The sequence below is a fragment of the Diospyros lotus genome, chromosome 7 (genome assembly GCF_014633365.1).
Source record: "Diospyros lotus cultivar Yz01 chromosome 7, ASM1463336v1, whole genome shotgun sequence".
In the NCBI taxonomy this organism is placed as follows: Eukaryota; Viridiplantae; Streptophyta; class Magnoliopsida; order Ericales; family Ebenaceae; genus Diospyros; species Diospyros lotus.
The window spans coordinates 26933674-26960635 of NC_068344.1; the positions used below are offsets into that span (position 1 = coordinate 26933674).

The 26962-nt window shown below is 40.3% G+C and overlaps 1 protein-coding gene across 1 annotated transcript; it reads right to left on the reverse strand.

Moving 5' to 3' along the window:
* Positions 1 to 566: 566 nt before the first annotated feature.
* LOC127806727 (glycerophosphocholine acyltransferase 1) lies at positions 567 to 19406 on the reverse strand. The gene is made up of 8 exons (XM_052344199.1): positions 19192 to 19406; positions 18984 to 19103; positions 18766 to 18823; positions 18561 to 18661; positions 17929 to 18024; positions 17743 to 17836; positions 1276 to 1513; positions 567 to 1123 (listed from the first exon to the last, which is right to left on the reverse strand). The coding sequence occupies exons 1-8, from the start codon at positions 19273 to 19275 to the stop codon at positions 781 to 783; spliced, it is 1134 nt and encodes a 377-aa protein (XP_052200159.1). The 5' UTR covers positions 19276 to 19406; the 3' UTR covers positions 567 to 780.
* Positions 19407 to 26962: the final 7556 nt, after the last annotated feature.

Genomic DNA, 26962 nt, shown 5'->3' on the forward strand with positions numbered 1-26962 from the left:
GATATATTATATATTAATATATTATATTTAAAGTAAAGATATATTATCAATATAATATAATTATATTTAAACTAAAAACTAAACAAAAGTTATTTTTGTTTATATATTTTTGACAACTAACAAGAAATATCAAATGATAAGTTTAGTTAGTTTAGTTTTTAATTTTCAACATGCATGGCCCAACAGTAAAGCACAAAAAGAATAATAGGAATATCAAAAGTTCGAATTCTTATGACGTTATGAAAGACAATTATTGTTGAAAGACAATAATAAGATTGAAAAGTAAGTCGTCTACGTTAAGATAGAGTTATAATACGTCTTATCATCTAGTCGAGAGTTTCGTCTATATGACGTAAAGATAAAGTCCATGAAGAGAGTAATCATTTTTCGAAAATTTATTCTGAGTGTGTATATCACATCTAAATTTACTCGTAGGACGAATTAAGAAAGAATGCCGCTCTCTCCAAGATTATTCAAGTAAAGCTCGGAGACGTAAGTTATAAATTAAAAAAAAAAAAAAAAAGGCAACGTGCAAGCAATGCTAGTCCTACAACCACCATCCAGTATTCAGCCATGTCTGTGAACTGAATATATTCAGATATGCCAAGTTTGAATTCAGAAAAAACATTGAATGGCAATGCAGTTCCACACTTCACTTTGCTTTGCTACAACTACAAATCAAAAAACATGTAAAGAGGCTGGATCATTCATCAATGACTTGGCCTCCCTCCTATGGGACACAAAATCGGAGTTGTACGACAGCCTATTTGCACACAACTGTTACGACTCTTGTTGCTTCGTAGAATCGATAGCATCTGTCGGCTGATGATGCCGGATTTCTCCAGGTTGCACCTCTGTTTTCTTCTTCTCCTTAAGGATAACCTGCCTCGGCATCACTTCAAGTAAAAAGCTTCCTCCATTCCATATCGTTGCAGAGACCTTGAGTATTTGGAAGATGACATGTAGTCTATAGGACAGAAATATAGGCACAGCGAGTGCCGTGGTTGCTACTGTGAATATCATTTGAAGCAGAATATACATGAAGAGGCGATTCTGTTCCCCCAGCAAGCCGCTTAGTCGCCACCATACGTTATTAGCCTTCTGCGCTTTCTTTGAGAGTTCCCTATTCCCCCAAGAAATTGCCAGTATGCAACGATAATGTAGAGAAAAGGCACAAGAAAACACCATCAATCAAACACAGAATCCTTACAAACTGCAAGTTCTATAGCAGTTCACGTGCTTTATCAAAAACAATAACAAGGAGAAAACAGGAACCTGTAAGAAGTCATGACTTCGGGGTCTCTTAACAGCCTTTGTCGACGCAGGACATTTACGATGAGAAAATAGAGAACCTGCCATAGGGTGTAAGCAGCCAAGGGTACAAGAAATAGCCATGTCCATAGGTAAGATCTATTTTCTGCATATGGCCACGATGCTCTCTGAGCAGTGCCCTCAGGATGCATGGCCGCAAAGAATGCAGGGTCCCACCAGCGGAGTGTAAAGAAAACTATCCCTGGAAAAGAAAATTATTTCTGTTAGGTGAATGACTAGACAGTGATATGGTTCAAAACTTCACCTCTTAACTCTCTAAGTATTATGAGCGTGCTGAACATGTATATAAAGATGCAGACAGGAAAGGAGGCCGAGACCCTCTTTGGTTTATAACCCTTCAAAATAGTTATACTATCAAGAATACATGCCAATGCATAAAATTTCAGGAAAGATGTATCCAATAAATTAGACCAATATATTAGAGAAACCAGTCGTGCTTCCATGTTGTATGGTTAGCATCACAATATCAACTATGTGATAGAACATGGCCATGCAACATGAAGATTGTGTAAACTTTATTTTATCATTCCATTGCTAGAGGGTTTGCCTTGTGAAGGCATCTAGCACAAAAAATTGTCACTTTTTTTTTTTACATGGATTTGTAAATTAACTATTAAAAATCAATTGATATTATGAATGTTACGCCAGTGACCCTAACTTAGTTGGGATAAGGTGCCCTTAATGATGAAAATGAAAAATATATTGGATGTTAGAAGATTAATAGAACAAATGCTCTTCCATCCTTTCATTGATCTGTGGGTTGCACTATATATATACACAATATCTGAAAGTTTCTTCTAAAATACAAGAATAGACTACAACAATTTAAACAACATATTTAGGATTAGAATGTATTTGAACTTGGACTTCTTTATCTGGTTTAAGGAACAACTTCATCCTTTCTTTCCTTTCTCTTCTTAGTTCAAACTTTTCCGATAATAATCTCATCTCCTTATCTCTTTATCTACCCGTTTACAGCTTGGACTTTTCCTTTATCTTCTCCAACACTCTCCCCCACAAGTTGGTGAATAGATATCCATCATTCTCAGCTTACCTCTAATGGATTCAAATCTTTGTTTCTGCATTGCCTTTGTAAGAATATTTGTCTCTTAAAACTCAGTAAGAATATAAGAAAGACTTATATCTTCTCTATCAATCTCTTGTTTGACAAAATGTCGATTAATTCTTATGTGTTTCATCTGGTCATGTTGTACCGGATTATTCACAATACTTATTGCTAGCTTACTATCACTATAGAGCCTTTTTGGAGAGGATATAGGTATGTTTAGATCCTTCATCAATTTTTCTAACTAAATAACTTCACATATGCCTTGAGCAATGGCTCTATACTCTACTTCTGCATTGTTACGAGCCACTACCAGTTGCTTCTTGCTTCTCCATGTAACCAAATTACTCCATAGTTTAGTACAATATCCTGATGCAGATTTGCTATCCTCAATGGAATTAGTCCAATTTGCATCTACATATCCACTAATCCCCCTGTCTTGGCTCTTCTTGAACAAAGGTCCTTTCCCTAGTGTTCCTTTGAGATATCTAAGGATGTGATATGTTGCCTCAAGATGTTTTCTTGTAGGTGAGTGCGTGAACTGACTAACTATGCTTACAACATATGCAATATCAAGACGAGTGAGAGATAAGTAGATTAGCTTACCTACTAGGTGCTGGTATCTTCCCTTATCCACTTGTTATTCCTCTCTACTGTCTTCTTTATTCTTCCAATTGGGTTATAGTGGAGTACTGGTAGGTTTACACCAAATTTTGCAGGTTTCCCTTAGCAAATCTAACCTGTACTTTCTCTGGGATATGAAAATGCCTTCTCTGCTTCTAGCCACTTCCATTCCAAGAAAATATCTTAATTCACCTAAGTCTTTTACTTCAAATACAGTTCATAGTTGCTTCTTGAGATTTTCAATTTCGTGAATGTTATCGCCTATGATGATAATATCATCCACATATACAATGAGGATTGTTTTTCTTCCATCTACTTTAAGTTTTATGAATAGGGTATGGTTTGCCTGCCCTTGCTTGTATCACAGCTTGGTTAGAGTATCATTAAACCGTTTGAACCATACTTCAGGGAACTGCTTAAGACCATATAGTGATTTTTTCAATTTACATACCTTCCCCTTGATCTTGTTAGTGAAGCAAGATCAAAAGCATATGAGAATCTATATAAACGACTTGATACAAAAGATGGAGAAAGAGATATATATAAATTAGCTAAAGCAAGAGAAAGAAAAACACGGGATTTAAATCAAGTGAAATGCATAAAAGATGACAATCAAAATGTTTTAGTAAATGAGGGAGCGATTAAGGAGAGATAGAATTAGTATTTCACAAAATTATTCAATGATGGTGGTGACACAAGAGTTAGGTTGGGACATCTTAGTAACTCCGAAGGGAATGTGAGCTACACATTCTATCGACGCATAAGTTCAAATGAAATAAGGCAAGCATTAAAAAAGATGAAAAATCATAAGGCAGTGGAACCAGATAATATACCAATAGAAGCATGGAAATGCATGGGAGAAGAGGGCATCTCCTGGCTAAGGCAACTATTTAACGCCATTCTTAAATCAAAAAAGATGTCAGATGAGTGGAGGAAGAGTACTTTGGTTCCTATATACAAGAACAAAGGAGATGTTCAAAACTGTGAAAATTATAGAGGAATTAAGTTAACGAGTCATACCATGAAACTCTGGAAGAGAGTAATAGAGCAGAGGCTCAAAAAGGAAACAAAGGTGTCAGAAAATCAGTTTGGTTTCATGCCTGGTAGGTCAACAATGGATGCTATATATTTACTGAGGCGTCTAATGGAAAGGTATCGAGATCATCAGAAGGACCTACATATGGTGTTTATAGATCTAGAAAAAGCCTATGATAGGGTCCCTAGAGAAGTATTATGGAGGGTTTTAGAGAAGAAAAGAGTCAAAATAGCCTATATACAAGCCCTTAAGGACATGTATCATGGTGTAGAGACAAGGGTCAGAACATGCGGAGGGGATACTGAACCATTTACAACTACAATAAGACTGCATCGAGGTTCTGCACTAAGTCCATATTTATTTGCCCTAGTAATGGATGAACTCACTAAAGATATTCAGACAGATGTGCCATGGTGTATGCTATTTGCAGACGACATAGTGTTGGTGGATGAAACAAAAGAAGGAGTGAACACTAAACTTGAGTTGTGGAGAAACAATTTAGAATCTAAGGGATTTAAATTAAGTAGAAAGAAAACAGAATATATGGAATGCAAATTTAGTAAAAATGCAAGAGTGGAAGATGTTATAATAAAATTAGAAGACCAAATCTTACAAATAAAAGACCATTTTCGATATTTGGGATCAATGATTCAAAAAGATGGAGAAATCCACGAGAATGTCGCACATAGAATTAAGGCAGGTTGGCTAAAATGGAGAAATGCATTGGGGGTGTTATGTGATGGTAAAATCCCATTAAAATTGAAAGGAAAATTTTATAGGACAGCTATAAGACCAGTCTTGCTGTATGGCTCAGAATGTTGGGCAGTTAAATACCAGCATGAGCAAAAAACGAGTGTAGCGGAGATGAGGATGTTAAGATGGATGTGCGGACATACAAGAAAGGATAAAATTAGAAATGAAGTTATTCGTAATAAGGTAGAAGTAGTGCCAATCGAGGAAAAGATGAGAGAGACTAGACTAAGATGGTTTGGTCATGTGAGAAGGAGACTAAGAGATGCTCCTGTGAGGAGAGTTGATGAAATGGAACAATTAGTCACAAAAAGAGGTAGAGGTAGACCCAAGAAGACTTTGGGAGAGACATTAAAATTTGATATGAAATATATGGATCTAAATGAGGATATGACAAAAGACAGAAATACATGAAAGTCTAGAATTCATGTAGCCGACCCCACATAGTGGGATAAAAGCTGGATATGTTGTTGTTGTTGTTTATACCTTCCCCTTGATTCTCTGTCTTAAAGCCAGGTGGTATCCTTGTATAAATCTCTTCTTCTAATTCCTCATACAAGAAAACATTCTTGATAGCTAGCTTGTGCAACTTCTAATCTAGATTAACAGCTAACGAGAGTAACACTTGAAAAGAATTAAGCTTGGCTACTGGGGCAAAAGTCTCCTCATAGTCAAGTCCTTGAATTTGTGTGAACCCTTGGGCTACTAGTCTAACCTTGTACCTGTCGATGCTTCCATTTGACTTGTACTTCACTGTAAATACCCACTTGCATCTTATCCATAGCATAACTGTTGCCTTCCACTTTTCATCCTGTAATGCATGATTTATATCTCTAGGAATCATAATAATATCAATGCTAACAGTAAAAGCCCTGAACTGAGGAGATAGATTTGAATAACTACCTCAACGACCATAGTTAGCCATTTGAACAGTTCCCCTCTCCGCCTAATAACTCCTTGATTTCCTCATTTAGACCCTATCATTTTACAATATTACACCCTACTCCATAGGGTCGTGACAAATCTCCACCTCTTCAAACAATTCTTGTCCTCAAGAATTCAAAGAAGGCCCATAGCCTGAGCAAACTGCTTCAGGAGATCTGGGAGATACTCCCATGTAGTGTCGTTTAGTGGTAAATGAGACCACTACACCCTTACTTGAACTAGAGGTAGTTGCCCTCGGTATTGTACTCGTTTCTCCAACACGACGCAAGGTTCAATCATCTTCTCTTCCTCTTCTGCATTAGGGGGTAAGTTTGGTCGAGCATGAACAACTCCTCCTTTCGCCATCTTGAGCAAGGAGACATGGAATACCAGATGATGATTCACTCATTCAGGTAGCTACAACCTGTATGCCACTAGACCTACCTTGGCCACAATTGGATAAGGTCCAAAATACTTTGGACTCAGCTTAGAGGCTGGTAGAAAAGTATAGGGCCGTTGTAAGAACCGTTGTACCTTGAGGTAGACCATATCCCCTACCTCAAAAGCCCTCTCACTACGTCTTCTATCTGCCACCTACTTCATTCGATTACGGGCAATAGCTAATTCTCTTTATAGGACCTTTAGCAGCTGATGTCTCTGATAGCCCAGGCAGTAAAATAGGTCTATACCCAAACATAGCTTCAAAAGGACTCCTTTTGATAACACTGTAATAGGTGGAATTATACCACCATTGGGCTAACGATAACCATTTGTTCCAACTCTTGGGGTGGATAAAGCACATACACCGCAAATATGCTTCCAAACACTGGTTGACCCATTCCGCTTGGCCATCTGTTTGAGGGTGGTAAGCCGTTAACATACATAACCCCACTCCCAACTTCCTAAATAACTCTTGCCAAAATGAATTTGTGAAAACCTTATCTTTATCCGGGATAATGGTTCTAGGGATATCCATAGTTCTGAAAGGCGTGAGGCGCAAAGGGTCCTGGAGCCTGAGGCGCAAGGTGCACGAGGCGAGACGCACTTTTGCGAAGTGAGGCGCACCTTTTAGAAAAAAAACTCAAAATCTTGTAAAATCATAAAAAAAACTATCAAATTATCAATAATAACACATGCATATCATTAATGATTCATTATCTTTAAATTCTAAACTAACAACATCAAAGTTGATTCATTTATCATGCAAATTCTAAACTAAAAACATCATCAAAGTTCAAACTTAAAGTCTCAAACTCAGACAAGTACCAATCATCATGCAAAGTTTTAAACAAACATATAAACACTATAAGTCCACAATCAAGAAAATGTTTTCATTTTGAAAAATGCTATTTTTTTAAGCCTGGAAGATTAGTGCATTATAAGAGACATATAAGAGAATGTTTTCATTTTGAAAAACTATTTCCCGGTATTTTAATAGCTAATATTAATTGTTGTTAAAATGATTTTTAATGAAATTTTCAAGAAATAGTAGGTATGTATTTTAGGGGTGGTAAAATCGCTAAATTCTGAGTTTATACTAAAATCAAAATTCTATTTTCTCATTGTTATGGATTTTTGATTTTTTAGATATTTTTATTGAATTCAAATGGGGGGTACTTTTTTATTTACATTTATGTATTAAAGTAAATGGAAGATAAAATATAAATAAAAGAAAATGTGTAAATATGTTGTAATGTATATATGTTGGAACCGAGAAAAGGGGAGGAATTGGGCTGCCTAGGTTTTAATTAAAACTAAGTTTCATGAGGCGCGCCTCTCACCTCAGCGTCTCACCGTGCAAGGCGATGGCTTCGCTGAAATCGCCTCGCCTTGGCCCAGGCGAGGTGCCGAACTAGAGCCTTAAGGCGCCTTACGCCTAGGTGCGCCTTTAACAACTATGGGGATACCATGGATGTTGGCCACTCTATCCAAAAATGTCTTGGCCACTTCTTGGGCCATAAATGGATGAGATAAGCTGAGGAAATGGCCAAACTTAGTCAATCGATCAACTATCACCATAACCACATCTTTACCTTCTGATCTGGGGAGGCCCTCTACATAGTCCATGGAAATGCCTTCCCATGCTTGATGTGTATTGCCAGGGGCTGTAGTAAACCAGGATAGGCCACCTACTCGTGTTTACATTGCTGGCATACTACATGTGACATCACGAACTCCAATACTTCAGTTTTCTGCCTCGGCTAAAAAAACAATTGATTTACCTTTTGATAAGTGGCACGAATTCCTGAATGACCACCCATTTGAGAGCAGTGGAGAGCTTTAAGGATTTTCTCTTTTAGGGTAGTGTCATCTCCCACCACCAACTGGCCTTTGTATCTCACCAACCCATTAGTCAATGTGTAATCAGGAACTACAATAGGATGAATCACCAACTGCGCCAAAAATCTCCTTGAGCCACTAAAATTTCTCATAGCTTTCTTCCAACCCCTTCATCCACTCCGACACTACAGCTGTAATAGACTGTGAGGCTGCATTCTCATCTCATCTTGAAAGGGCATCGGCCACCACGTTCTCCCTTTCATTGGAAATGTGTATGTAGCTTTTGTTGAGCTAAGAACTGCAAGCCCTCGTGGTTCGTTCTGATCACAAATGGACTCCCCTCTAGGTAATGACGTCACTTATCAATAGCCCTTAGCACCGCCAATAGTTCTTTGTCATAAACACTTAAGCCCAAGTGTTTTTGGGAAAGGGCTTGGCTTATAAAAGCCAAAGGCTGCCCTTCCTACACCAAAATAGCTCCAATACCTGAGTCACACACATCTGTCTCCACTATAAAAGACTTGGAAAAATCTGGTAGAGCAAGGATCGAGGCCATAGACATGGCTTTCTTGAGGGCGGTGAAAGAAGCTTCTGCCCTAGGATTCCACTGAAATCCCTCCTCCTTGAGTAGCTTAGTAAGTGGCTTGCTGATCATACCATAGTGTTCAACAAATTTCTAGTAATAACTAGTTAGGCCTAAAAACCCTCTCAACTCCTTCACTGCCTTTGGCCTAGGCCACTCCATCATAGCTTTCACTTTCTTCAGATCTGTCCTCACTCCTCTATCACAGCCCTAGGGTTTGGCTAGGAATTTGGATGGATTTAGGAAAGAGAAAGCAGAAAGGGAGGGAGATATAGAACTGAAACAGAGAGAAATGGGAAGGAAAGAGAAGAAGAACCGAGAGAGAGAATTAAGAGAGAATAGAGTTTGAAATTCATTCTTCAATTCAAGCATGCGAACAAACCCTTAACAATAGCCTTATATAGGCATCTTTGTCTTCTAACAGTCTAACCACTTGCTAAAAATATATCCTCATAGTTATTATAAACCTATTACAAGATTACCCCCTTTATTATATTCCTATTACAGCATTGACCCTTCTATACTCCTAGGTACATGACATCCTCCACCACAAATACTATAGCCCAAATACTCAACTTCCTTGGCAACAAAAGTACATTTGGAGAGCTTATTACAAACAATTGGTGAGACTTAAGGATCTCAAATGTGGTGCGAAGGCGTGATAGGTGTTGATCAAAAGTGGAACTATAAACAAGAATATCATCAAAGAAAACGAGGATGAATTTCCTTAAATGGGATAAGAAAATCTAGTTCATCAACGCTTGAAAAGTGGTAAGGGCATTGGTCAAGCCAAATGGCATAACAATGAATTCGTATAGGCCTTGATGGGTTCGAAAAGCTGTTTTAGGTATGTCAGATGGTGCCATCCGAATTTGGTGGTAACCAGACCTAAGGTATAGCTTAGAGAATACTTTTGCACCAAATAACTCATCAAATAGGTCATCAATCATGGGTATGGAAAACTTATTTTTTATGGTATTAGAATTGAACTGTCTATAATCTATGCAAAACCTCCAAGTTCCATCATTCTTTTTGACAAGGAGAACTGGAGAAACATAGGGGCTTTGGCTTGGCTAAATGATAGTGTCAGATCGTAGATCTAATAGAAGGAATTTTAGGTGAAGAATGAAAGGGACGGAGAAGAAGAGAAGAGAGAGAGTGAAAAAAGCGCGAGAGAGAGTGTAATACCCCAAGAGCCCAGAGAAGTTAGAATATATCGAGGATAGTGTAAGAAAGGAAACAACACCAGCTGGATACCTTTTGGGCTGAATGTTGGCAAAGAACTCCCAAGTTAAGCGTGCTTGACGTGGGGCAATCCAATGATGGGCGACCCCCCTGGGAAGTTCGCGTAGGCCCATCAGGGTAAGTTGTTCCGGTCCTTCCTATCGCTCGATGTGGGATGTTACAAATGGTATCAGAGACGACCCCCGAGCCTCTGAGCGTGGTGGTGGGGCAAACCTCAGCAAGGAGGCTGAGTCCCGAGGGGGGTGTGTGTAGGCCCCTATGGGGGGTGCGAGTAGGCACCTTAGGCGAATCCCACATCGGTCATGCAAGGGGGAGATCTGGGACCGGTTGTAAGGTCGCATGACGAGGACGTCATGTGCTCAAGGGGGGAGAATGTAATACCCCAAGAGCCCAGAGAAGTTAGAATATATCGAGGATAGTGTAAGAAAGGAAACAACACCAGCTGGATACCTTTTGGGCTGAATGTTGGCAAAGAACTCTCAAGTTAAGCGTGCTTGACGTGGGGCAATCCAATGATGGGTGACCCCCCTGGGAAGTTCGCGTAGGCCCATTAGGGTAAGTTGTTCCGGTCCTTCCTATCGCTCGATGTGGGATGTTACAGAGAGAGATTTAAGAGGGAAATCAGAGAAATTGATGATTCGAATTTCATTAGATGCCAACCAATGAACCAGAACTCAGTTTTTAAGGAGTTCTCAACTAAAAGTATTGGCGCCAAAAATCTGTTACAACAGCCGAGCACATGCCAGCGCCTAACACCCGCCATTACCCTATTTACCTTTACAACCGCTACTTTATTACAATCTGGTAACCTAGGTACATGACATTATTCCCCCCTTCGAGTGATTTCTTGTCCTCAAGAAATAGGTAACAAATTTGCTGAACTGGGAAACTGCCTGAGGAGGTCGGGAAGGTACTCCCAGGTATTGTTATTCGGGTGGAGAGACGACCACTGCACCAGCACTTGGGTCAAAGGCAGTCCATGAGGGTAGATGACTCTCTTATCCAAGATGGCTACTGATGCCACCGTAGGGGCGTCCTCTTCTGCAATAGTGGGTAACTCTGGACTGGTTGCATTATTCCCAGCTGATTTCTTCAGTAAGGAAACATGGAATACCGGATGGATGTGTGTTCCAGCCGGTAGTTGTAGCTTATAGGCAACTTTCCCAATTCTAGAGACGATGGGATAGGGCCCATAAAACTTCGGACTTAGCTTCGAGATTGGCTGTTTTGATAGTGACTTTAGGTTAGCTGAATTGAGTTTCAAATACATGTGATCCCCGAGTTCAAACTCCCCATCCGTTCTCCTCCGATCAGTAACTAGTTTCATGCGATTTTGAGCTTTAGCCAGCTCGGTTTTGAGAACTTGCAAGTTGTGTTGGCAGTTGTGCAAGTAATCATCCACGGCTGCGACCGTAATGGGGCCAGTGACTCCTGGAAGTAGATTAGGTTTGTACCCATACAAGGCTTCAAAAGGAGTCATATTAATAGAGCTATGGTGGCTGGAGTTATACCACCATTGGGCCAATGCCAGCCATTTGTGCCATTCCTTGGGGCGGAGGAAGCAGAAACATCTCAGATATGTTTCAAGGCATTGATTGACTCGTTTCGATTGACCATCCGTTTCACGATGGTAGGCTGTTGACATATGAAGCTTGGACCCTATAAACTTCATCAATGTTTGCCAAAAAAGACTGGTAAACACTTTGTCTTTGTCAGAAACAATAGACTGGGGAACTCCATGTAAATTAACCACTCTGTCCACAAAAACTCTGGCTACTTCTTGGGCAGAAAATGGATGGGAGAGGCCTAAGAAATGGCTGAACTTTGTGAGGCGATCCACCACCACCAAAATATAGTCCTTACCTTCCGATTTTGGCAAACCTCCCAATTCTGAAGGCTCGACCACTCTCTGTCCCATTCCAATACCAGGCAATATTGGATCCGAATGTTCCAGAGGAGGAAAATCGGGGGAAATTCGTACTTGAGCTTGATTCGAAAACATCAGCATGAATTGCTGCATTTGTTCGCGAACCATGTTACTTTGCTCTCGCATTTCAGTCCGAATCTGGTTGCGCATATCGCCTTGCAACCAATCCGCTACTACCTCCAATCTCTTATCTACAATGGTTCCAATGGTATCCTCCATGGATCCCATCCGTTGTTGTACTTCCATCACCGTCGCTGACACTTGTTGTAGCTGTAGTTCCATATGCTTCATGTGAGTTCCATCGGCCATCGTAATGGTAATGATCGACTGCCAGGAAAGTGCTTTGATACCACTTTGTTAGATCGTAGATCTGATAGAAGGAATTTTAGGTGAAGAATGAAAGGGAGGGAGAAGAAGAGAAGAGCGAGAGAGAGAGTGAAGAAAGCGCGAGAGAGAGAGATTTAAGAGGGAAATCAGAGAAATCAATGATTCGAATTTCATTAGATGCCAACCAATGAACCAGAACTCTGTTTTTAAGGAGTTATCAGCTAAAAGTATTGGCGCCAAAAATCTGTTACAACAGCTGAGCACATGCCAGCGCCTAACACTCGCCATTACCATATTTACCCTTACAACCGCTACTTTATATTACAATCTGGTAACCTAGGTACATGACAGATAGCTAGGTCTAACACGGCTTTAACTTGTTTCTTAATTTCTATTTTCTAGATAGGGGGGTACCTATATGCTCGAATGTTAACAAGGGCTGAGTTAGGTTTAAGATAAATTGCATGGTCCAAGGGTCTTTGGGGTGGCAAGGAGTTTGGTTCCGCAAATAGATCCTTAAACTCTATCAAAATTGAATGCAAGTCATCCGAAAATTGTACCTTATTTGCGATATGTGCATCAAGAGAATCTGTAGGTGGGGGCCCCTCTTTGGGCTGGCTGTCATCTTCCAATTCTATAGCTCTTATAGAATAGAGCTGTGCTATCTGCCCCCATTTCTTCATCAACATCTTCTGCAGCCTTTTCCCTTTAATGAGCTTGCATTCTCCCTGCTTTAGGCTGCCCAAAAAGGTCAACTTCCTCCCGTCAATCACCACCATGACTTCTAATTTATTGAATCCAAAAGTGAGGGGACTCGTTATCCTCATCCAATCCACACCAAGAACGATGTCACACCCTCCCAATTCCAAAATTCTTAGATTTGCCACAAATTCCTTCCCTTGCATAATCCATTTGAACCCTAAGCATTTGTAGTGACTGAACATTCGACTGCTATTAGCTACAGTGATAGACAAAGGAGTCATGGCTGCCAAAGGGCACTTCAGGTCTATAGTTATTGCTTCACTAAGGAAGCTGTGGGTGCTTCCATTGTTAATTAGCACCATTAACTTCCTTTTTCCCACTTGGCCCCTCACCTTAATTATTTGCCCCATTGGACTGCCTTTCAATGCATGGAAGGTGATTTCCCCTCCTTCCTTCCCTTGCACTTCTTCTTCCTCTTCCTGCAATCAATCTCCTTTTGCCACTTCTTGTTTTGCTTCTTCTCCTTCTTCATCTTCATTAATTCCCTCTATCTTCGATCAGTTGTCTTTTGCACTGATGACCAGGGCCATATTTGTCACTGCATTTGAAGCACAACCCCAATTGCCTTCTTTGTTCCATCAGACTCCCCCTCCCTCCATTTCTATTTGCTACTGCCTTGGTCACTGATTGGTTAGGCCATGTGAGCAAGGGTATAGAACTTCCTCCACCATACTGTCTAGCTAGAATACTTGGCTTGTAAGGGACCTTGTGTTTCATGAAAATGGCCTCCAAGGTCATTTCGTGAAGCCTCGCCTTTTCTGCCGCCTGACCTACTGTCGTTGGCGTCATCATCTTTTGTTATGATTAGGAGCTCTTAGAAACTAATTCAAGCCTTAGATTTGCCAATCTCTCTTCACTCCTCACCCGGAAATCAAGATAACAACAGAATATATACAACAGCAATTGAAAACAATAAGGAAATGAGAGATAAGAACAATTAAACCATCCAAGAAGCACAGAATTATCCTGGTTCGGACTGCTTTAAAGCAATCCTACATCCAGCCTTCTCTCCAAGAGATAAATCCACTAGAAACCGCTTTGAAACAAGATACAATAACCTCCTTTCTCTCCCTCACACAAGTTCACTACACTCTCAAGAGAATACAAGGACTAATTTTATCTCTAAGCCTTTCTATCTCTCTCTCGCTATCTTGGCAGCATCACTTGCATATAGAGAACAATCAGAATGATTGAGAATGTTATGACCGACTGCAAGCACTCGCCTCCTATTTATAAACTATAAGGAGGCGGCAATTACAAGGGCTTTAAAACTTAGCCTCTACAAAAGACCAACATACCCCTCATAATAAAATAACTAAGTTAACTTAATCTAACTTAGAACAAAAAACCAGTCGGACTTCATTCTTCATTCTAACAGATTCTTCTCTTCAACTTCTAGACAATAATCTTCCATGCAAAAAACCCAACATCTTTACCATGGGTCATAGCTCCTCCTTCAACCCACTCACAAAAATTGATACCACATAGTGTTCGATAAGTCCGGGTTGAATTGTACATACCAATGATCTCAATTCTTCGAAAAGGGCAAGGTATTCCATTATAGTACCTTCTTGCTTTAGCTTACTAAATTCTTCAATAACATCCGTCATCTTCTTCTCTCCGAAGCGTTCACAGAGGCTATTAGAGAAAGCTCTCCAACCCCCTTGCAGGCCTTCGTCTTGGACCCACCCCTAATACCAAGAATACTTTGTTTAAATAGGCTGCCATAAGAGTCACTTTTTGATCCTCGTGAGTCTAGTAGAGTTGAAAGAATCCTTCACACCCCAAGTAATTCAGTCTTATGGTTCTTCATTATCTGCATATGGTCTTTTTTTCTTAGGTGATCATTTTGTATGGGCTTTTAGTTTAATGTTTCTATTCAACGGGCGTGGTTATTGGCAAGAACTTATTGAATCCATCGTTTGGGCTCATAATAAATTAAAAGTTGCTCCTGCCACTTTTTGATCCTTGGGAGTCTAGTAGAGTTGAAAGAATCATTTACACTGCCTTAGCCACCACCTTGGGCTCTTTCCCTCGAACAGGGGTATCTCCAGCTTTGGCATGGGTGCATGGCCATGCGCCACCGGTTGCACATTCCTTCCTAGATTTTCTCGAACTAACTGCTGCTACTCCTCCTCTAGAACTCCTTCTGACCCCGATCAATTGCCCTGGTGCAGCAAGATTGGCTCCAACACTTACCTTGGCGAAAATTCCAATGGCAATCGAAACTGGGGCATAGAGACCAACATATTTAACATATTGCTGATCCTCTGCCCTTCTTGTTCCATAATTTCTTGACACCTCTGGACCGATTCTTAGCACCTTTGGACCGATTCTTGGCATCTTTCGACTGTTTCTTGTTGCTTTTTCAATGCCACTTGCATGACTTCCTTCCACTCAGCCAATTCTTCCCTCGTTTGGCACATGGCCTCTTAGGTATGATTCATGCCAAACTCCATGGTTTCCAACCTCACCTCCAGTTGCCTCAGGCGTGTTCCTTCAGCCATTGCTTCTTACTCCTCAATCACACTGGGCCCTGCAATTGTTCCTTCCGCTATTTTGCTACTTCCCACCACCGGACCAACTATCGCTGATACCACTTTGTCAAGCCCTTGAATTAGGGCTAGCAAATTAGTAGTGTATGAATGTAAGAAGGAGAGAGAGAAAAGAACAAAAAGAAAGAGGGAGAGAAAGAGAGAATCAAAGAGAGATGAATTGATCATTCATTTCAACAATACCTCTCAAAGTTTCACAAGTCCCTATTTATAGGACCTCTAGCTACATCAACAATCTCCTAACTACCTCAACAACCACAGTTAGTTGTTTGAACAATTCCCTTCACCGCTTAATAACTCCCTGATTTCCTCATTTAGATATTATCAGTTTAAAATATTACACACTACTCCCTAGGGTCGTGACAAGACACTATTGGATTAGAATTTTATGTGGCCACACGTTTGATCACCTTAGTTTGGCTTAACAATTGTTGTTATACCTTCAACTGATCTGTTGATAAAGTTAGGTTAGTTGATTTTCCAGTCTCAACTTCTACCCCATAAGCTGCTTGATTCGCCTTCCTCTAGTTCTTTGGCTTCCAAAATGCTGGTTTTCCATGGATTTTCCAGCAAATTTCCCTTGTATGGCATGGCTTATTGCAATGGTTACACCATTGTTTATCCTTCTGGGACTCTCCCCTTAGATGTGTTAGGTTTTTTCATTCTTGAAGAGACAAGGGCTGATGTTTGTGTGTATACATCAGGACTAGAGGCTCCTGATGAAGTTAGCATTACCTTCTTCCTACTCTCTTCTTAAAAGCTTCCCTTATCGATGGAAAAGAATTAGTGCCAAGTAATTGGCCTCTCACTTCATTAAGATCAGAATTAAGACCATGTAGAAAGTCAAACACTCTCATTTTCTATCATCTTGTCATACTTTCTTCCATCTTTAGAACACTCCCTAGTGATTTCATAAAATAGGTCCATCTCCTGCCACAACTTTGTTAGTGTGTTGTAATATTCAGTAACAGAATTAGTACCTTGCCTTATTGTTCGAATGGTAGATTGAATTTCAAAACATTGGGCAATGTTCTCCATGTCTGAATATATTTCTTGCACAACTTCCCAAATCTCCTTGGCTGTCTTATAGAATGAGTAAGTTCTTCTAATCCTTGGCTCCATGGAATTGACCAACTAGACCATGACAATAGAATTTCCCACCTCCCAAATGCCATAGGTTGCTAAGTTTGTGTTAGGCTTAGGAACTGCACCTATTAAATAACTAGCCTTTCCTTTTTCCCGAACTACCAACAAAACTGATTGGGATCATTCTCTAAAATTGGTTCCATTCAATTTATGCTGAGTAATTTGGAGGCAGTGGCTGTTAAGAGCCATTGAAGCAGCTGGAACTTGTGCATTCCTAGTTAGAGGAGGTATGGTGGTAGACATTTCACTAGCTGGTTGGGTTTCAACCATAACGTGTACCTAAAGGAGTCTACAAGTTGTAGGTAAGGAAGGAACATTTGCCACAAGGACGTGACTCTGATACCATGAAAAATATATTGGATGTTGGAAGATTAATAGAACGAATGCCCTTCCATCCTTTCATTGATTTGTGGGTTGCACTATATATACGCACAATATCCGAAAGTTTCTCCTAAAAAACAAGAATAGATTACAACAATTTAAACAACAACATATTTAGGATTAGAATGTATTTGAACTTGGACTTCCTTATCTGGTTGAAGAAACAACTTCATCCTTTCTTTCCTTTACCTTCTTAGTTCGAACTTTTCCAATAATAATCTCATCTCCTTATCTCCTTATCTACCCGTTTACAGATTGGACTTTTCCTTTATCTTCTCCAATAGAAAATATCATAGGAATTAGGTGATGATAACTAACTGTTATTTTGGCAAAGTCCAACAATTACCATTGCAACAAGAAGAATGATCAACCACCTAATGCATACAGATTTTTCTTATTTTCTTTGAGAGGGTGCGAAATAGGAATTCTAATGAGGCTCACCAAAATATGAACAGCTAATTTGGGTGAATTTAGAAGCTGAAGAACTGCCATATGAACACATACTAGATGTGTGAGACAACTTGAGATCATAACCTTAAATTGAAGAAGCACCAGCAATAGAAGGATCTCACATAATATATTCAAAATATTAGTGTTCCCCACATATAGATTCTTCATACTTCAAAGTTCTAAAGTATCACCATAATCATGCAAGGTTTCTTATTTGTGTTTTTCAGAAGACTTTTTCTGCCTTTAAGGGTGCACAGGGCAGTAGGCTATTTGAGGTAAGTATGCAGTACAAAACAGTATTTCCAACCTGCAAATAGCAGCCTATTATCACACAAAATGGGAAAACAAACTCACCGGGCAAAAGATGGATGAGGACGCTTACAAGTTTGTCAAGGGAACTAAAAACTAAGCTGCAACGCCACACAATCAATGCCCATGCTAATGGCCCCTGCAGCCACATTTACCAAATTGAAAATATACTAAAAACTACTTTGTACTGCCATTGAGTCAATGCAAATGGGTTTGGAATCATTTGCTCACCTCTGCAAATGAGAAACAAACCATGAAAAGCTTTTCATTTCTTGGATAGAACAAAAGCATCACCAAGAAGATAGTATTTGCGTAATAGCAGAAGTCCTGCAAAGCACCAGATTAACTTCACCATTTTTCCGTTTTTTCCTCTAAGCACAAGAAAAAATGTATAAAATAATAGTAATTGGTGAAACATTTGCATTTAGTGGATGGCATGGTATTAAGTAAAAGGCCACACACCTGTAATTATATATACTGGAGCAGTTAGTGAACAGATGTTCTATACTCTTATGTGCACAGTGAGAATAAAAAATGAAAATATCTTAGCAAAAAAACAGAGAATAATTGCTAATCGAATCCAACATAGTTTAGTATCAACATTTCCATTCTACTAGTTCAATTGTAACCTTACACAAGGGAAGGCACCAAACTTATATTGCATACCCTTGTAGAAAGAGAACAGAGAAGCCCAATTAAGCTGATAATGCAGCCAAATACTAGGAACTCGATTCTTTTAATGATCAACATGAAATAAATTTCATGAGTATGAGCTAACCTCGCATGACCTAAGTGGCCGTAAACCTAATTGAGATTAACAAGTACCAAAACCAACGCACATAAGAAGATGCAATAGAGCTTACCAAAAGGTAATAATGCCATTTCTTGAACCGGTAATAGATCCATCGAAGAGGAACGAAGGTGACATAGAAAAAACAATATACATAGGGAATATCTTGAGGCCCTGAGAGACAAAATTAACCATGCAAAGAACAAATCCGAGGAAATTAGAACGCATAATAAGTTATTACTTCCAATTGTTTGAGCCAGTCGATGAATTTTACTCACTTGCACCCAAAACAAAGCAAAATGCTCCAAAACTGAGAACACCACAGAGATGAGTCACCTATTACCAATGAAGAACGTTCACAAATAAGTTAAAACGCTGAATCGATAAAAAAAAAAAAAAAAAAGGAGGCATAATATCAAACACGAGGCATGCAACTCTCACAAACACATCAATACGCGGATACGAACATATAGAACATCTCTAATTACGCAAACACCTTGTTGATGAATCTTTCATGTTCTTCGGCCTGTTTAGCGATCTTAACCGCTTGCTTGGACAATATCTCCTTGGACTTAACCGCTTGCTTCGACAATATCTCTTTGGTTTGAGCCACTTTCTGGAAAAAGCAAAGACGACCCAGATCGAAAATTCTATCAAAACGATCAAAAGCTTCCGAACCCAACGCCGAATCAAATACGGCCTACCTTAGATCGGTCTTTGATCCTCTGATTCGGCTTCTCAAACGTTTCCCCATTCACGTCGTCCAGGGTCTCGTCGTTGCTCGACATTTTCTCGCCCTACGACACCCCCGCGGGCTCTAGAGACACAAATTCGAGAGCCCAAGAAGACGAAGGAAGCCTGATGCCGTTCGCTAACGTGTCGTGTGTGTATGTATGTATGTAGAAGGCTCTATCTTCTTCTTCTTACACGAATGCGACTGCTCGCTCATCTTTGATTAGAAACCCCTAATGATTGCTTATTGCGATTAATTTACAAGTTTCTCTGCGTAATTAATGGCTTGTCCTGGAACAGGTACGTATGCTTTTCGAAGAATTCCAAGTCTTTAGTGTTAGGCGCCCCCACATGATAGACCAGTCCGACGATTGAAATATTCTTTGATTTTTTTTATTTTTTTTTAATGTTGCATCACAAGCATCATCTCTTACTAATTTGAAGAAATTAAATCAAAAAACCTAATAATTCTTCATTTTGATCTGAGCACAACACTTTTACCATAACAAAATATACTCTAAACGAGATCATTAGAACCATCAAGCTATATCCTTGGAACAAATATTCTTTGATTTTGATTATAATTTAACGAGAGATGATCTAATTATATATTCAGGCACAAAATAAAAATAATATTTTTAAAGAAATATGATACAAAATAAAAAATATATAAATAATATTTAAAAAATGAAAACAAAAATGTGAAAAAATATGCAAATATAAAAATATGAATACCTTTTGTAAATATAAATTTTAATATAAAAAAATTAAAAAAAAAATAGTTATTCAATTAAATTACTCACAAACATACATACATTTATTAAAAAAATCCCCAAAACACAATAATAGAGAAATATTAATCAAACTACTCACAGATATACATACATTCATAAATATACTCACACATGGCTCTATATATATACATATATTCAAACTATAAATTTCACAATCACAACTATATACATACATTCATAAAATATATATACATTCAAAATCTACTTGGAAAAGAATTAGAAACGTGGAACAAGGAGAATTGAGACCCATTTAAATGGAGGAATCAATTGTATTTCGTCTTTTGCTCCCCATAGCAATGGGGATCAATTATGAATTATCTAAGTTTAAAATAAAATCCACATCATTTGATTTTGGGTTTCTTCATCAATTTTCAACCTAGAAATGATAGAGGTTTCTTTGTTGATCTTTATTGATTTCAAACTCAAATGATGAAAATGAACGAATTTAGTGTTAAAATATTATTTTTTTTTCTTTGTAAAGTTATTATTATTTTTTCTTTGTAAAGCTGTGCTGACAGCTTGTTTGTGTTACGATTAAGTGTAGTTGTTTGTATTACGATTAAGTATAGTGGTATAGCTAAGTGTGATATGTAAAGAGATCACACATCTCTATATATTAGTTGTACTCTCCATGATTTAGTATCAATCAAAACACTGAATTACGTTTGAGATGGTGTCAGAGTCTCTTTCATAGAGGACCTTTGTTTTTTTTTTTTTTTTTTTTGTTTAAAGCTGTTCTTCACTGGTTTTAAACCCATATATATATATATATACTTTAAGAGGACCTTTGGTTTCATAGAGGTTCTCTGTTGCGGTATTAACGCTGGCGGGTCACAGAAGCCGTGTAAGTACGGCTAAACGTCCAACCATCAACGTCGTCGAAAATCAACTGCCGGCCACCTCGATCGAAGGTTGCCGTCACCCAGATCTACCCCATCGGTGGCCGCCATCGCCATCGATCTGCTAATGGAACTGGCAGGAGAACTCATCGTCGGCCATCGCATGCTCAACCTGCGGCTGACCTTTAGTCGCTGCCCACAGCTTTCATTGCCATCTTTACCAACCGCCGTCACCGCCGGCCTCCTTGCTGCCTTCACCAGTCGCGACTACTTTTACCTCCAACGATGATCTTAAATATCTGGTAATCTCCAATGAACTCCATTTTCTGTAAGTGAAACTCCAATGAATTCCACTGCTATCTGTTTTCTTGGTAAATTCCAGCGATAGCCTCTGTTTGAGGTTTTAGACTTCTCTTATATTGTTAAAAACAAAATGAGAAAAAAATGTCAGAAAAAAATCCTGAATCATCTAAAACATCAGAATTTTTTTTTTTGAATTATCTGGGATGAAAACTGGTCCCATGATTGTTCAAACTGAAGGGGTTCCTTCAATGCTGGAATCATCCTTAATGAGTCCAATTATGATATTTGGTCTCAACTCATGGAAATGCATATTGTCGAAAGAGAGAAACTCTCTTATATCCGTGGTAAGATAAAACCACCCACAGAATCGGATGTTGGATATGAGAAATGGTATGCAGAAAATCAGAAAGTCAAGAGGTGGTTATTAATGTCCATGACCCCATAAATTATGAAGCGTTATCTTCGCTTACTCACTGTCCATGAAATTTGGAGTACCTTAGCAAAGGTTTTCTAGGATGGTAGCGACGAACTACAAGTTTTTTCATTAAACAAGAGGGCTTTCACTACTAAAAAAAATGGAAGAACACTCTTTGTGTATTATGGAGAATTGATAGAAATTTTTCGTGAATTAAACCATCATGATAAAGTGGTCATGAAAGATGCTGATGATATTGTAGAATACAAAAATTTCATTGAACGACAAAGGGTACATATATTTCTTGCTGGATTAGATAATATTTTTGAAACAATTTCTGGAGAAATTTCTCGTAGGGAACAACTTCCAGATCTGAATGAGTGTTTTGCTTTGATCCGTCGAGAAGATGTTCATCGTACCACTCTCAAGGGTAATATTGAAAGCATTGACGCTTCTGTCATGATGGCTCGTAATCAATCCAATTAACAGGGATCAAGGCTAAATAAAAACAACAATAACATCGAAAAGTCCACCCTCAAATGCACTCACTGCAACAAAATGGGCCACACAAAAAACAAATGTTTTAAGTTGGTAGGATATCTAGATTGGTGGGATAAGAATTGAAAGAACAACTCCAAAAATACTTCTACAACCGCAGTCACTGAAATTAAAGAAGACTTCGGGGGAATTGACAAAACTTCAGCCTTGATAGTAGCAACAGAACAAGGAGGTAAGGTTTTAAATATTTCTGCATCTATTTCTAATAATACATGGATAATTGATTCTGGTGCTACAGATCATATGACATTTGATTCTAAACAAATCACATCCATTAATCCATCCTCACAACAATATGTGTTTACTGGCGAAGGCTTTTTGTCTCTCACTAATACTTTACACTTAGATCACGTTTTAGTTGTTCCATCTTTAGATTATAATCTTTTATCTGTTTCCCAAATAACCTTAGCCCTATCATGCATTGTAATTTTTTAGCCGGATCATTGTGTGTTTAAGGATATCCAAACAGGGCAAACAATTAGTTGTGGTATTAAGAGAGGGAAATTGTATTATCTGGACTTGATGCCATCAACTTCAACAAAGTTGCAACAAGCTCTAAATGTGGACACTAGCCAAGAAAAAGGGAACTCAGAGATCTGGTTATGGCATTATCGTTTGGGACATGCCTCATTCAATTACTTAAAAAAATTACTTCCCAAGTTATTTTCAAAGACTGATATTTCTCATTTTCAGTGTGATGTTTGTGACATGGCAAAAAGCCACAGAACTTCATTTTCATTACTTTTGAATGTAAGTCCAGTTCCTTTCATGGTTATACATCCTGATGTTTGGGGACCATCCAAAGTTCCTACTTTGGGTGGAGCAACTTGGTTTGTGACTTTTATTGACAACTGTACTAGGATGACCTGGTTGTGTTTAATGAAATCCAAATGTGAGGTTAATTTACTTTTCCAAAAATTTCTCAAAATGGTGCGTACTCAATACAATACACAGATTCAAGTACTGCGCAGTGATAATGGAGGAGAATATCATAGTACTGAACTTCAACAGTACTTGGAAGCTCATGGAATTATTCATCAAACTACTTGCTCCAAAACACCCTAGCAAAATGGAGTAGCCGAGAGAAAAAAATCAACATTTATTGGAGGTTGTACGAGCTTCTTTGATTGGAGCTCATATGCCACTATGTTACTAGGGAGAAACTCTTACCTCAGTAGCATACTTGATCAATCGAGTGCCTTCCAGTACTATCAAATTTCAAACACTGCTTCAAGCTCTCTCAAAAATAATTATTTCACCTATTGTTTCCAACTTACCTTCTCATGTCTTTGGTTGTGTAGCATTTGTACATCTTCATAAAGATCAACGAAACAAGTTGACTCCTCGAGCTTTGCGATGTGTCTTTATCGGATATGCTCCTCACCAAAAAGGGTATCAGTGTTATCATCCTCCCACTCACTGAATGTTCATCTGTTACGAACTCAAGTCTCAACCCTTGAGGCTCAAGCCGCACCCAGCTCGGACAACAGCACGGGAGTTGGCGCAACTGGTGAGAGTTCTCAGCAACCCGATAGCAGTGACAAGCATGTTGTGCTAAGCGAGGCTCCGCCATACCAACCAGTGCACCAACAGGTGCCATTTGGGGCCCCAGCCCAGCACCAGCATGCACAGTCAGCCCACAGTGCAGCCACAAGGGGCCAGCCTAGCCCAGCATGAAGAAGCCCACCAGACCTGGCCCATCACAGGCCCAGTCCAGCAGGCCCATCAGCCCATTTCGTCCAGCCATCAGATGAAGACCAAGAGCCAAGTCAGTTCACTTGATCTGGCTCCTTTAATAGATACATAATTGCATACATTATGTATTTCCTTTAATTGCTCTTTTATTTTCAGCATTCATGTATCTCTTTATTTCCAGCATTGATGTATTGCATTATTGCTTGCATTCATGTAGATGCTTAAGTTACAATTCTGCATTCATGTACTTAGGCATCTAAGGGGTCATTGCCAGCCACTATATAAGGCTTTGATCTCTTTTCGTTTGAGGCTAATGAGTAATAAAAAACGTAACTAGTGAAGTGTTCTTCACAATCTCGATTTCTACCTTCTATCCTGTGATAGTTAGGCAAAAATCACCCTTTCGGGAACCAGGGCATCCATCATTGGTGCTCTCGTTGAGAGTCTGCCCACAGTCTCTTTTCGAAGCTCGGTGCTTGGAAGACGTTTCCAGAAAAGTTGTCTATCCAACGGTCATCCAACAATGGCGGGAGGACAGACGCACAAGGACCGTATTAAGAATTTGGAGAACATGGCCAACACCATGGACGAAAAATTCTCACGGTTAGAGCGGACGCTATAGAATCTGACCATCTTGGTGGAGCAGCAACAGTAACAGGCGCCAAGGCGCAGCAATAGCCGTTCATCTTCCCACAGGCGGTGATCTGTTGCATCAGCAAGCCACAGATCTGAATCGGGCTCTGATGGTGAATTCGAGACAGACGCGCGAGGCGGCAATTGGAATCCTACAGGCACCAACCGGCCAGCCTTCAAACCGCGCCTACAATTTCCCACATTTTCAGGTGAGGATCCTATCTCTTGGCTCAACCGTGCCAATTTATTTTTCAAGTCACAAGACATGAGCAGCAAGGAAAAGGTGGAGTATGCCGCCTATTACCTTGAGGGCGAGGCGAGCCATTGGTGGCAGTGGCTGTCACGCACCTATGACAACCAAGGCAGGGGCATCCGTTGGAAGGATTTTGAACTGGAGGTACGCACCCGTTTTGGCCCTACCGGCTTTGTGGACTACGATGAAGTCCTGTCAAAGATGCGACAGACAGGATCCTTGAGGGACTACCAGCGGGAATTCGAAAGGGTGGCCACACAAGTCGAAGATTGGCCAGAGAAGGCCTTGATCGGGGCATTCATTGGGGGCCTATTTTCGGATATTGCTGCAGAAGTCAAGCTTCACCGACCCACCACGATGCGCCAAGCAATTGATATTGCTCGGCTGAAAGATGATCAACTGCGCGTCACGCGCAAGGCAATGGCATACAAAGGGCCAGCCATGGTCGGATCTAGTTCTGGGGCGCCCAAACCCAAGCCACCGCTTGCACCACAACCTGCAGCCAGCAAACGCATACCACCAGGCGTCAAGCGCCTATCATGGGACGAGATGCAGAAGAGGCGTGAGCAAAGCCTCTGTTTCAACTGTAACAAAAAATTCACCCCGGGCCACAAGTGCAAGGTGGCCCAATCATTTCTGATCGAAGTTGAAGAGCCACTAGAGGAGGAGGAATATAAAGAGTCAGACCCACAAATGCCTTATGACATGCCTGCAGCCAATAGCGGGATGGAGGCTGAGGATCTACCAGAGGTGTCCCTTCATGCGCTGGCAGGATCCGCTGGGCCACAAACCATGCGGGTGACAAGGATGCTCAAGGGAAAAGTTGCCAGCCTACTGATCGACAACGGCTCAACCCACAACTTCATCAGCACCAAAGTAGCCCACAAGTTACAGATTCCGACTACCATCATTGAGCCATTCGAGGTGCGAGTCGCTAGTGGGGAGCGCCTGGCATGCACACAGCAATGTAAGGCAGTAAGTCTTAAAATCCAGCACATCTATGTTTCTGTTGATTTATATGTCATACCCTTGGCCGGAGTAGACATAGTGCTGGGTGTACAGTGGTTGGCCCAACTGGGCAAAGTTATCTTTGATTACAAGCAGATGGCCATGGAGTTCACTTTAGGGGGCCGACAGGTTCGCTTATCCATGCAGCAGGGCACTCCTAGGGCAGTAGAGGTGAACGTGGTGCAGAAACTGATTAGGGCTAGCAGTGAGTGCTATGCCATATAGATAGCATCACAGCCACGCGCATCCGACAGTTTCCAATCCACCGATGTACCGCAACTACCCACAGATGTTCAGGTGGTCTTGGCTAAATTCCCCACAGTGGTGCAGGAGCCCACAAACTTGCCACCCAGCCGGCCTTTTGACCACCGCATCCCACTATTCGATGAGCAACCCATCAACGTTGCTCCCTACCGTTATGCCCACCATCAGAAAGAAGAAATTGAGAAGCAAGTCAAGGAGATGCTTCAGAAAAATCTAATACGGCCTAATACTAGTCCTTTCTCATCACCAGTTTTGCTAGTCAAGAAGAAGGATGGGACATGGCGCTTCTGTACAGATTACTGAGCCCTCAACAAAGCCACAGTTAAGGACAGATTTCCGATTCCAGCCATTGATGACATGCTAGATGAGCTAGCAGGATCCACCATTTTCACCAAGTTAGACTTGCGGGCAGGCTATCATCAAATCAGGATGCACCCGGGAGACATACACAAGACAGCATTTCGCACGCATCATGGGCACTACGAGTACATGGTCATGCCCTTTGGCCTGTGCAATGCACCATCCACATTTCAGGCGGCCATGAATCATATTTTCCAGCACATGCTACGTAAGTTTGTGCTAGTATTTTTCGATGATATCCTGGTTTATTCGAAAACTAGGGACCAGCATTTGTAGCACTTGGAGCAAGTCTTGAGCATACTAGCCTGAGAAAGTTTCTGCATCAAGCTGTCCAAGTGTGCTTTTGGGCAGACCAAGTTGGAGTACTTGGGGCACAGGATCTGCCCTGAAGGCGTCAAGGTAGAGCCACACAAGATTACAGCCATTCAGTCTTGGCCGAAGCCGAAGAATGTTTCCCAACTGCGAGGATTTTTGGGACTTACAGGCTACTACAGGAAGTTTGTGCAGCACTATGGGGCCATTGCTAGGCCATTGACGCAGCTATTGAAGAAGGATAAGTTCCAGTGGACAGACGATGCTGACCATGCCTTTGTCGCATTGAAGCAAGCCATGACATGCACT

What these genes read in the sequence shown, in the direction of transcription:
- LOC127806727 (XM_052344199.1), bottom strand. Translation starts at nt 19,275, where the DNA reads ATGTCGAGCAACGACGAGACCCTGGACGACGTGAATGGGGAAACGTTT. An exon ending in TTTGTTTCTCATTTGCAGAG is followed by an intron (nt 17,837 to 17,928) that starts GTGAGCAAATGA and finishes ATGTGGCTGCAG; the next exon opens with GGGCCATTAGCATGGGCATT. An exon ending in GAAGTCATGACTTCTTACAG is followed by an intron (nt 1,124 to 1,275) that starts GTTCCTGTTTTC and finishes TTGGGGGAATAG; the next exon opens with GGAACTCTCAAAGAAAGCGC.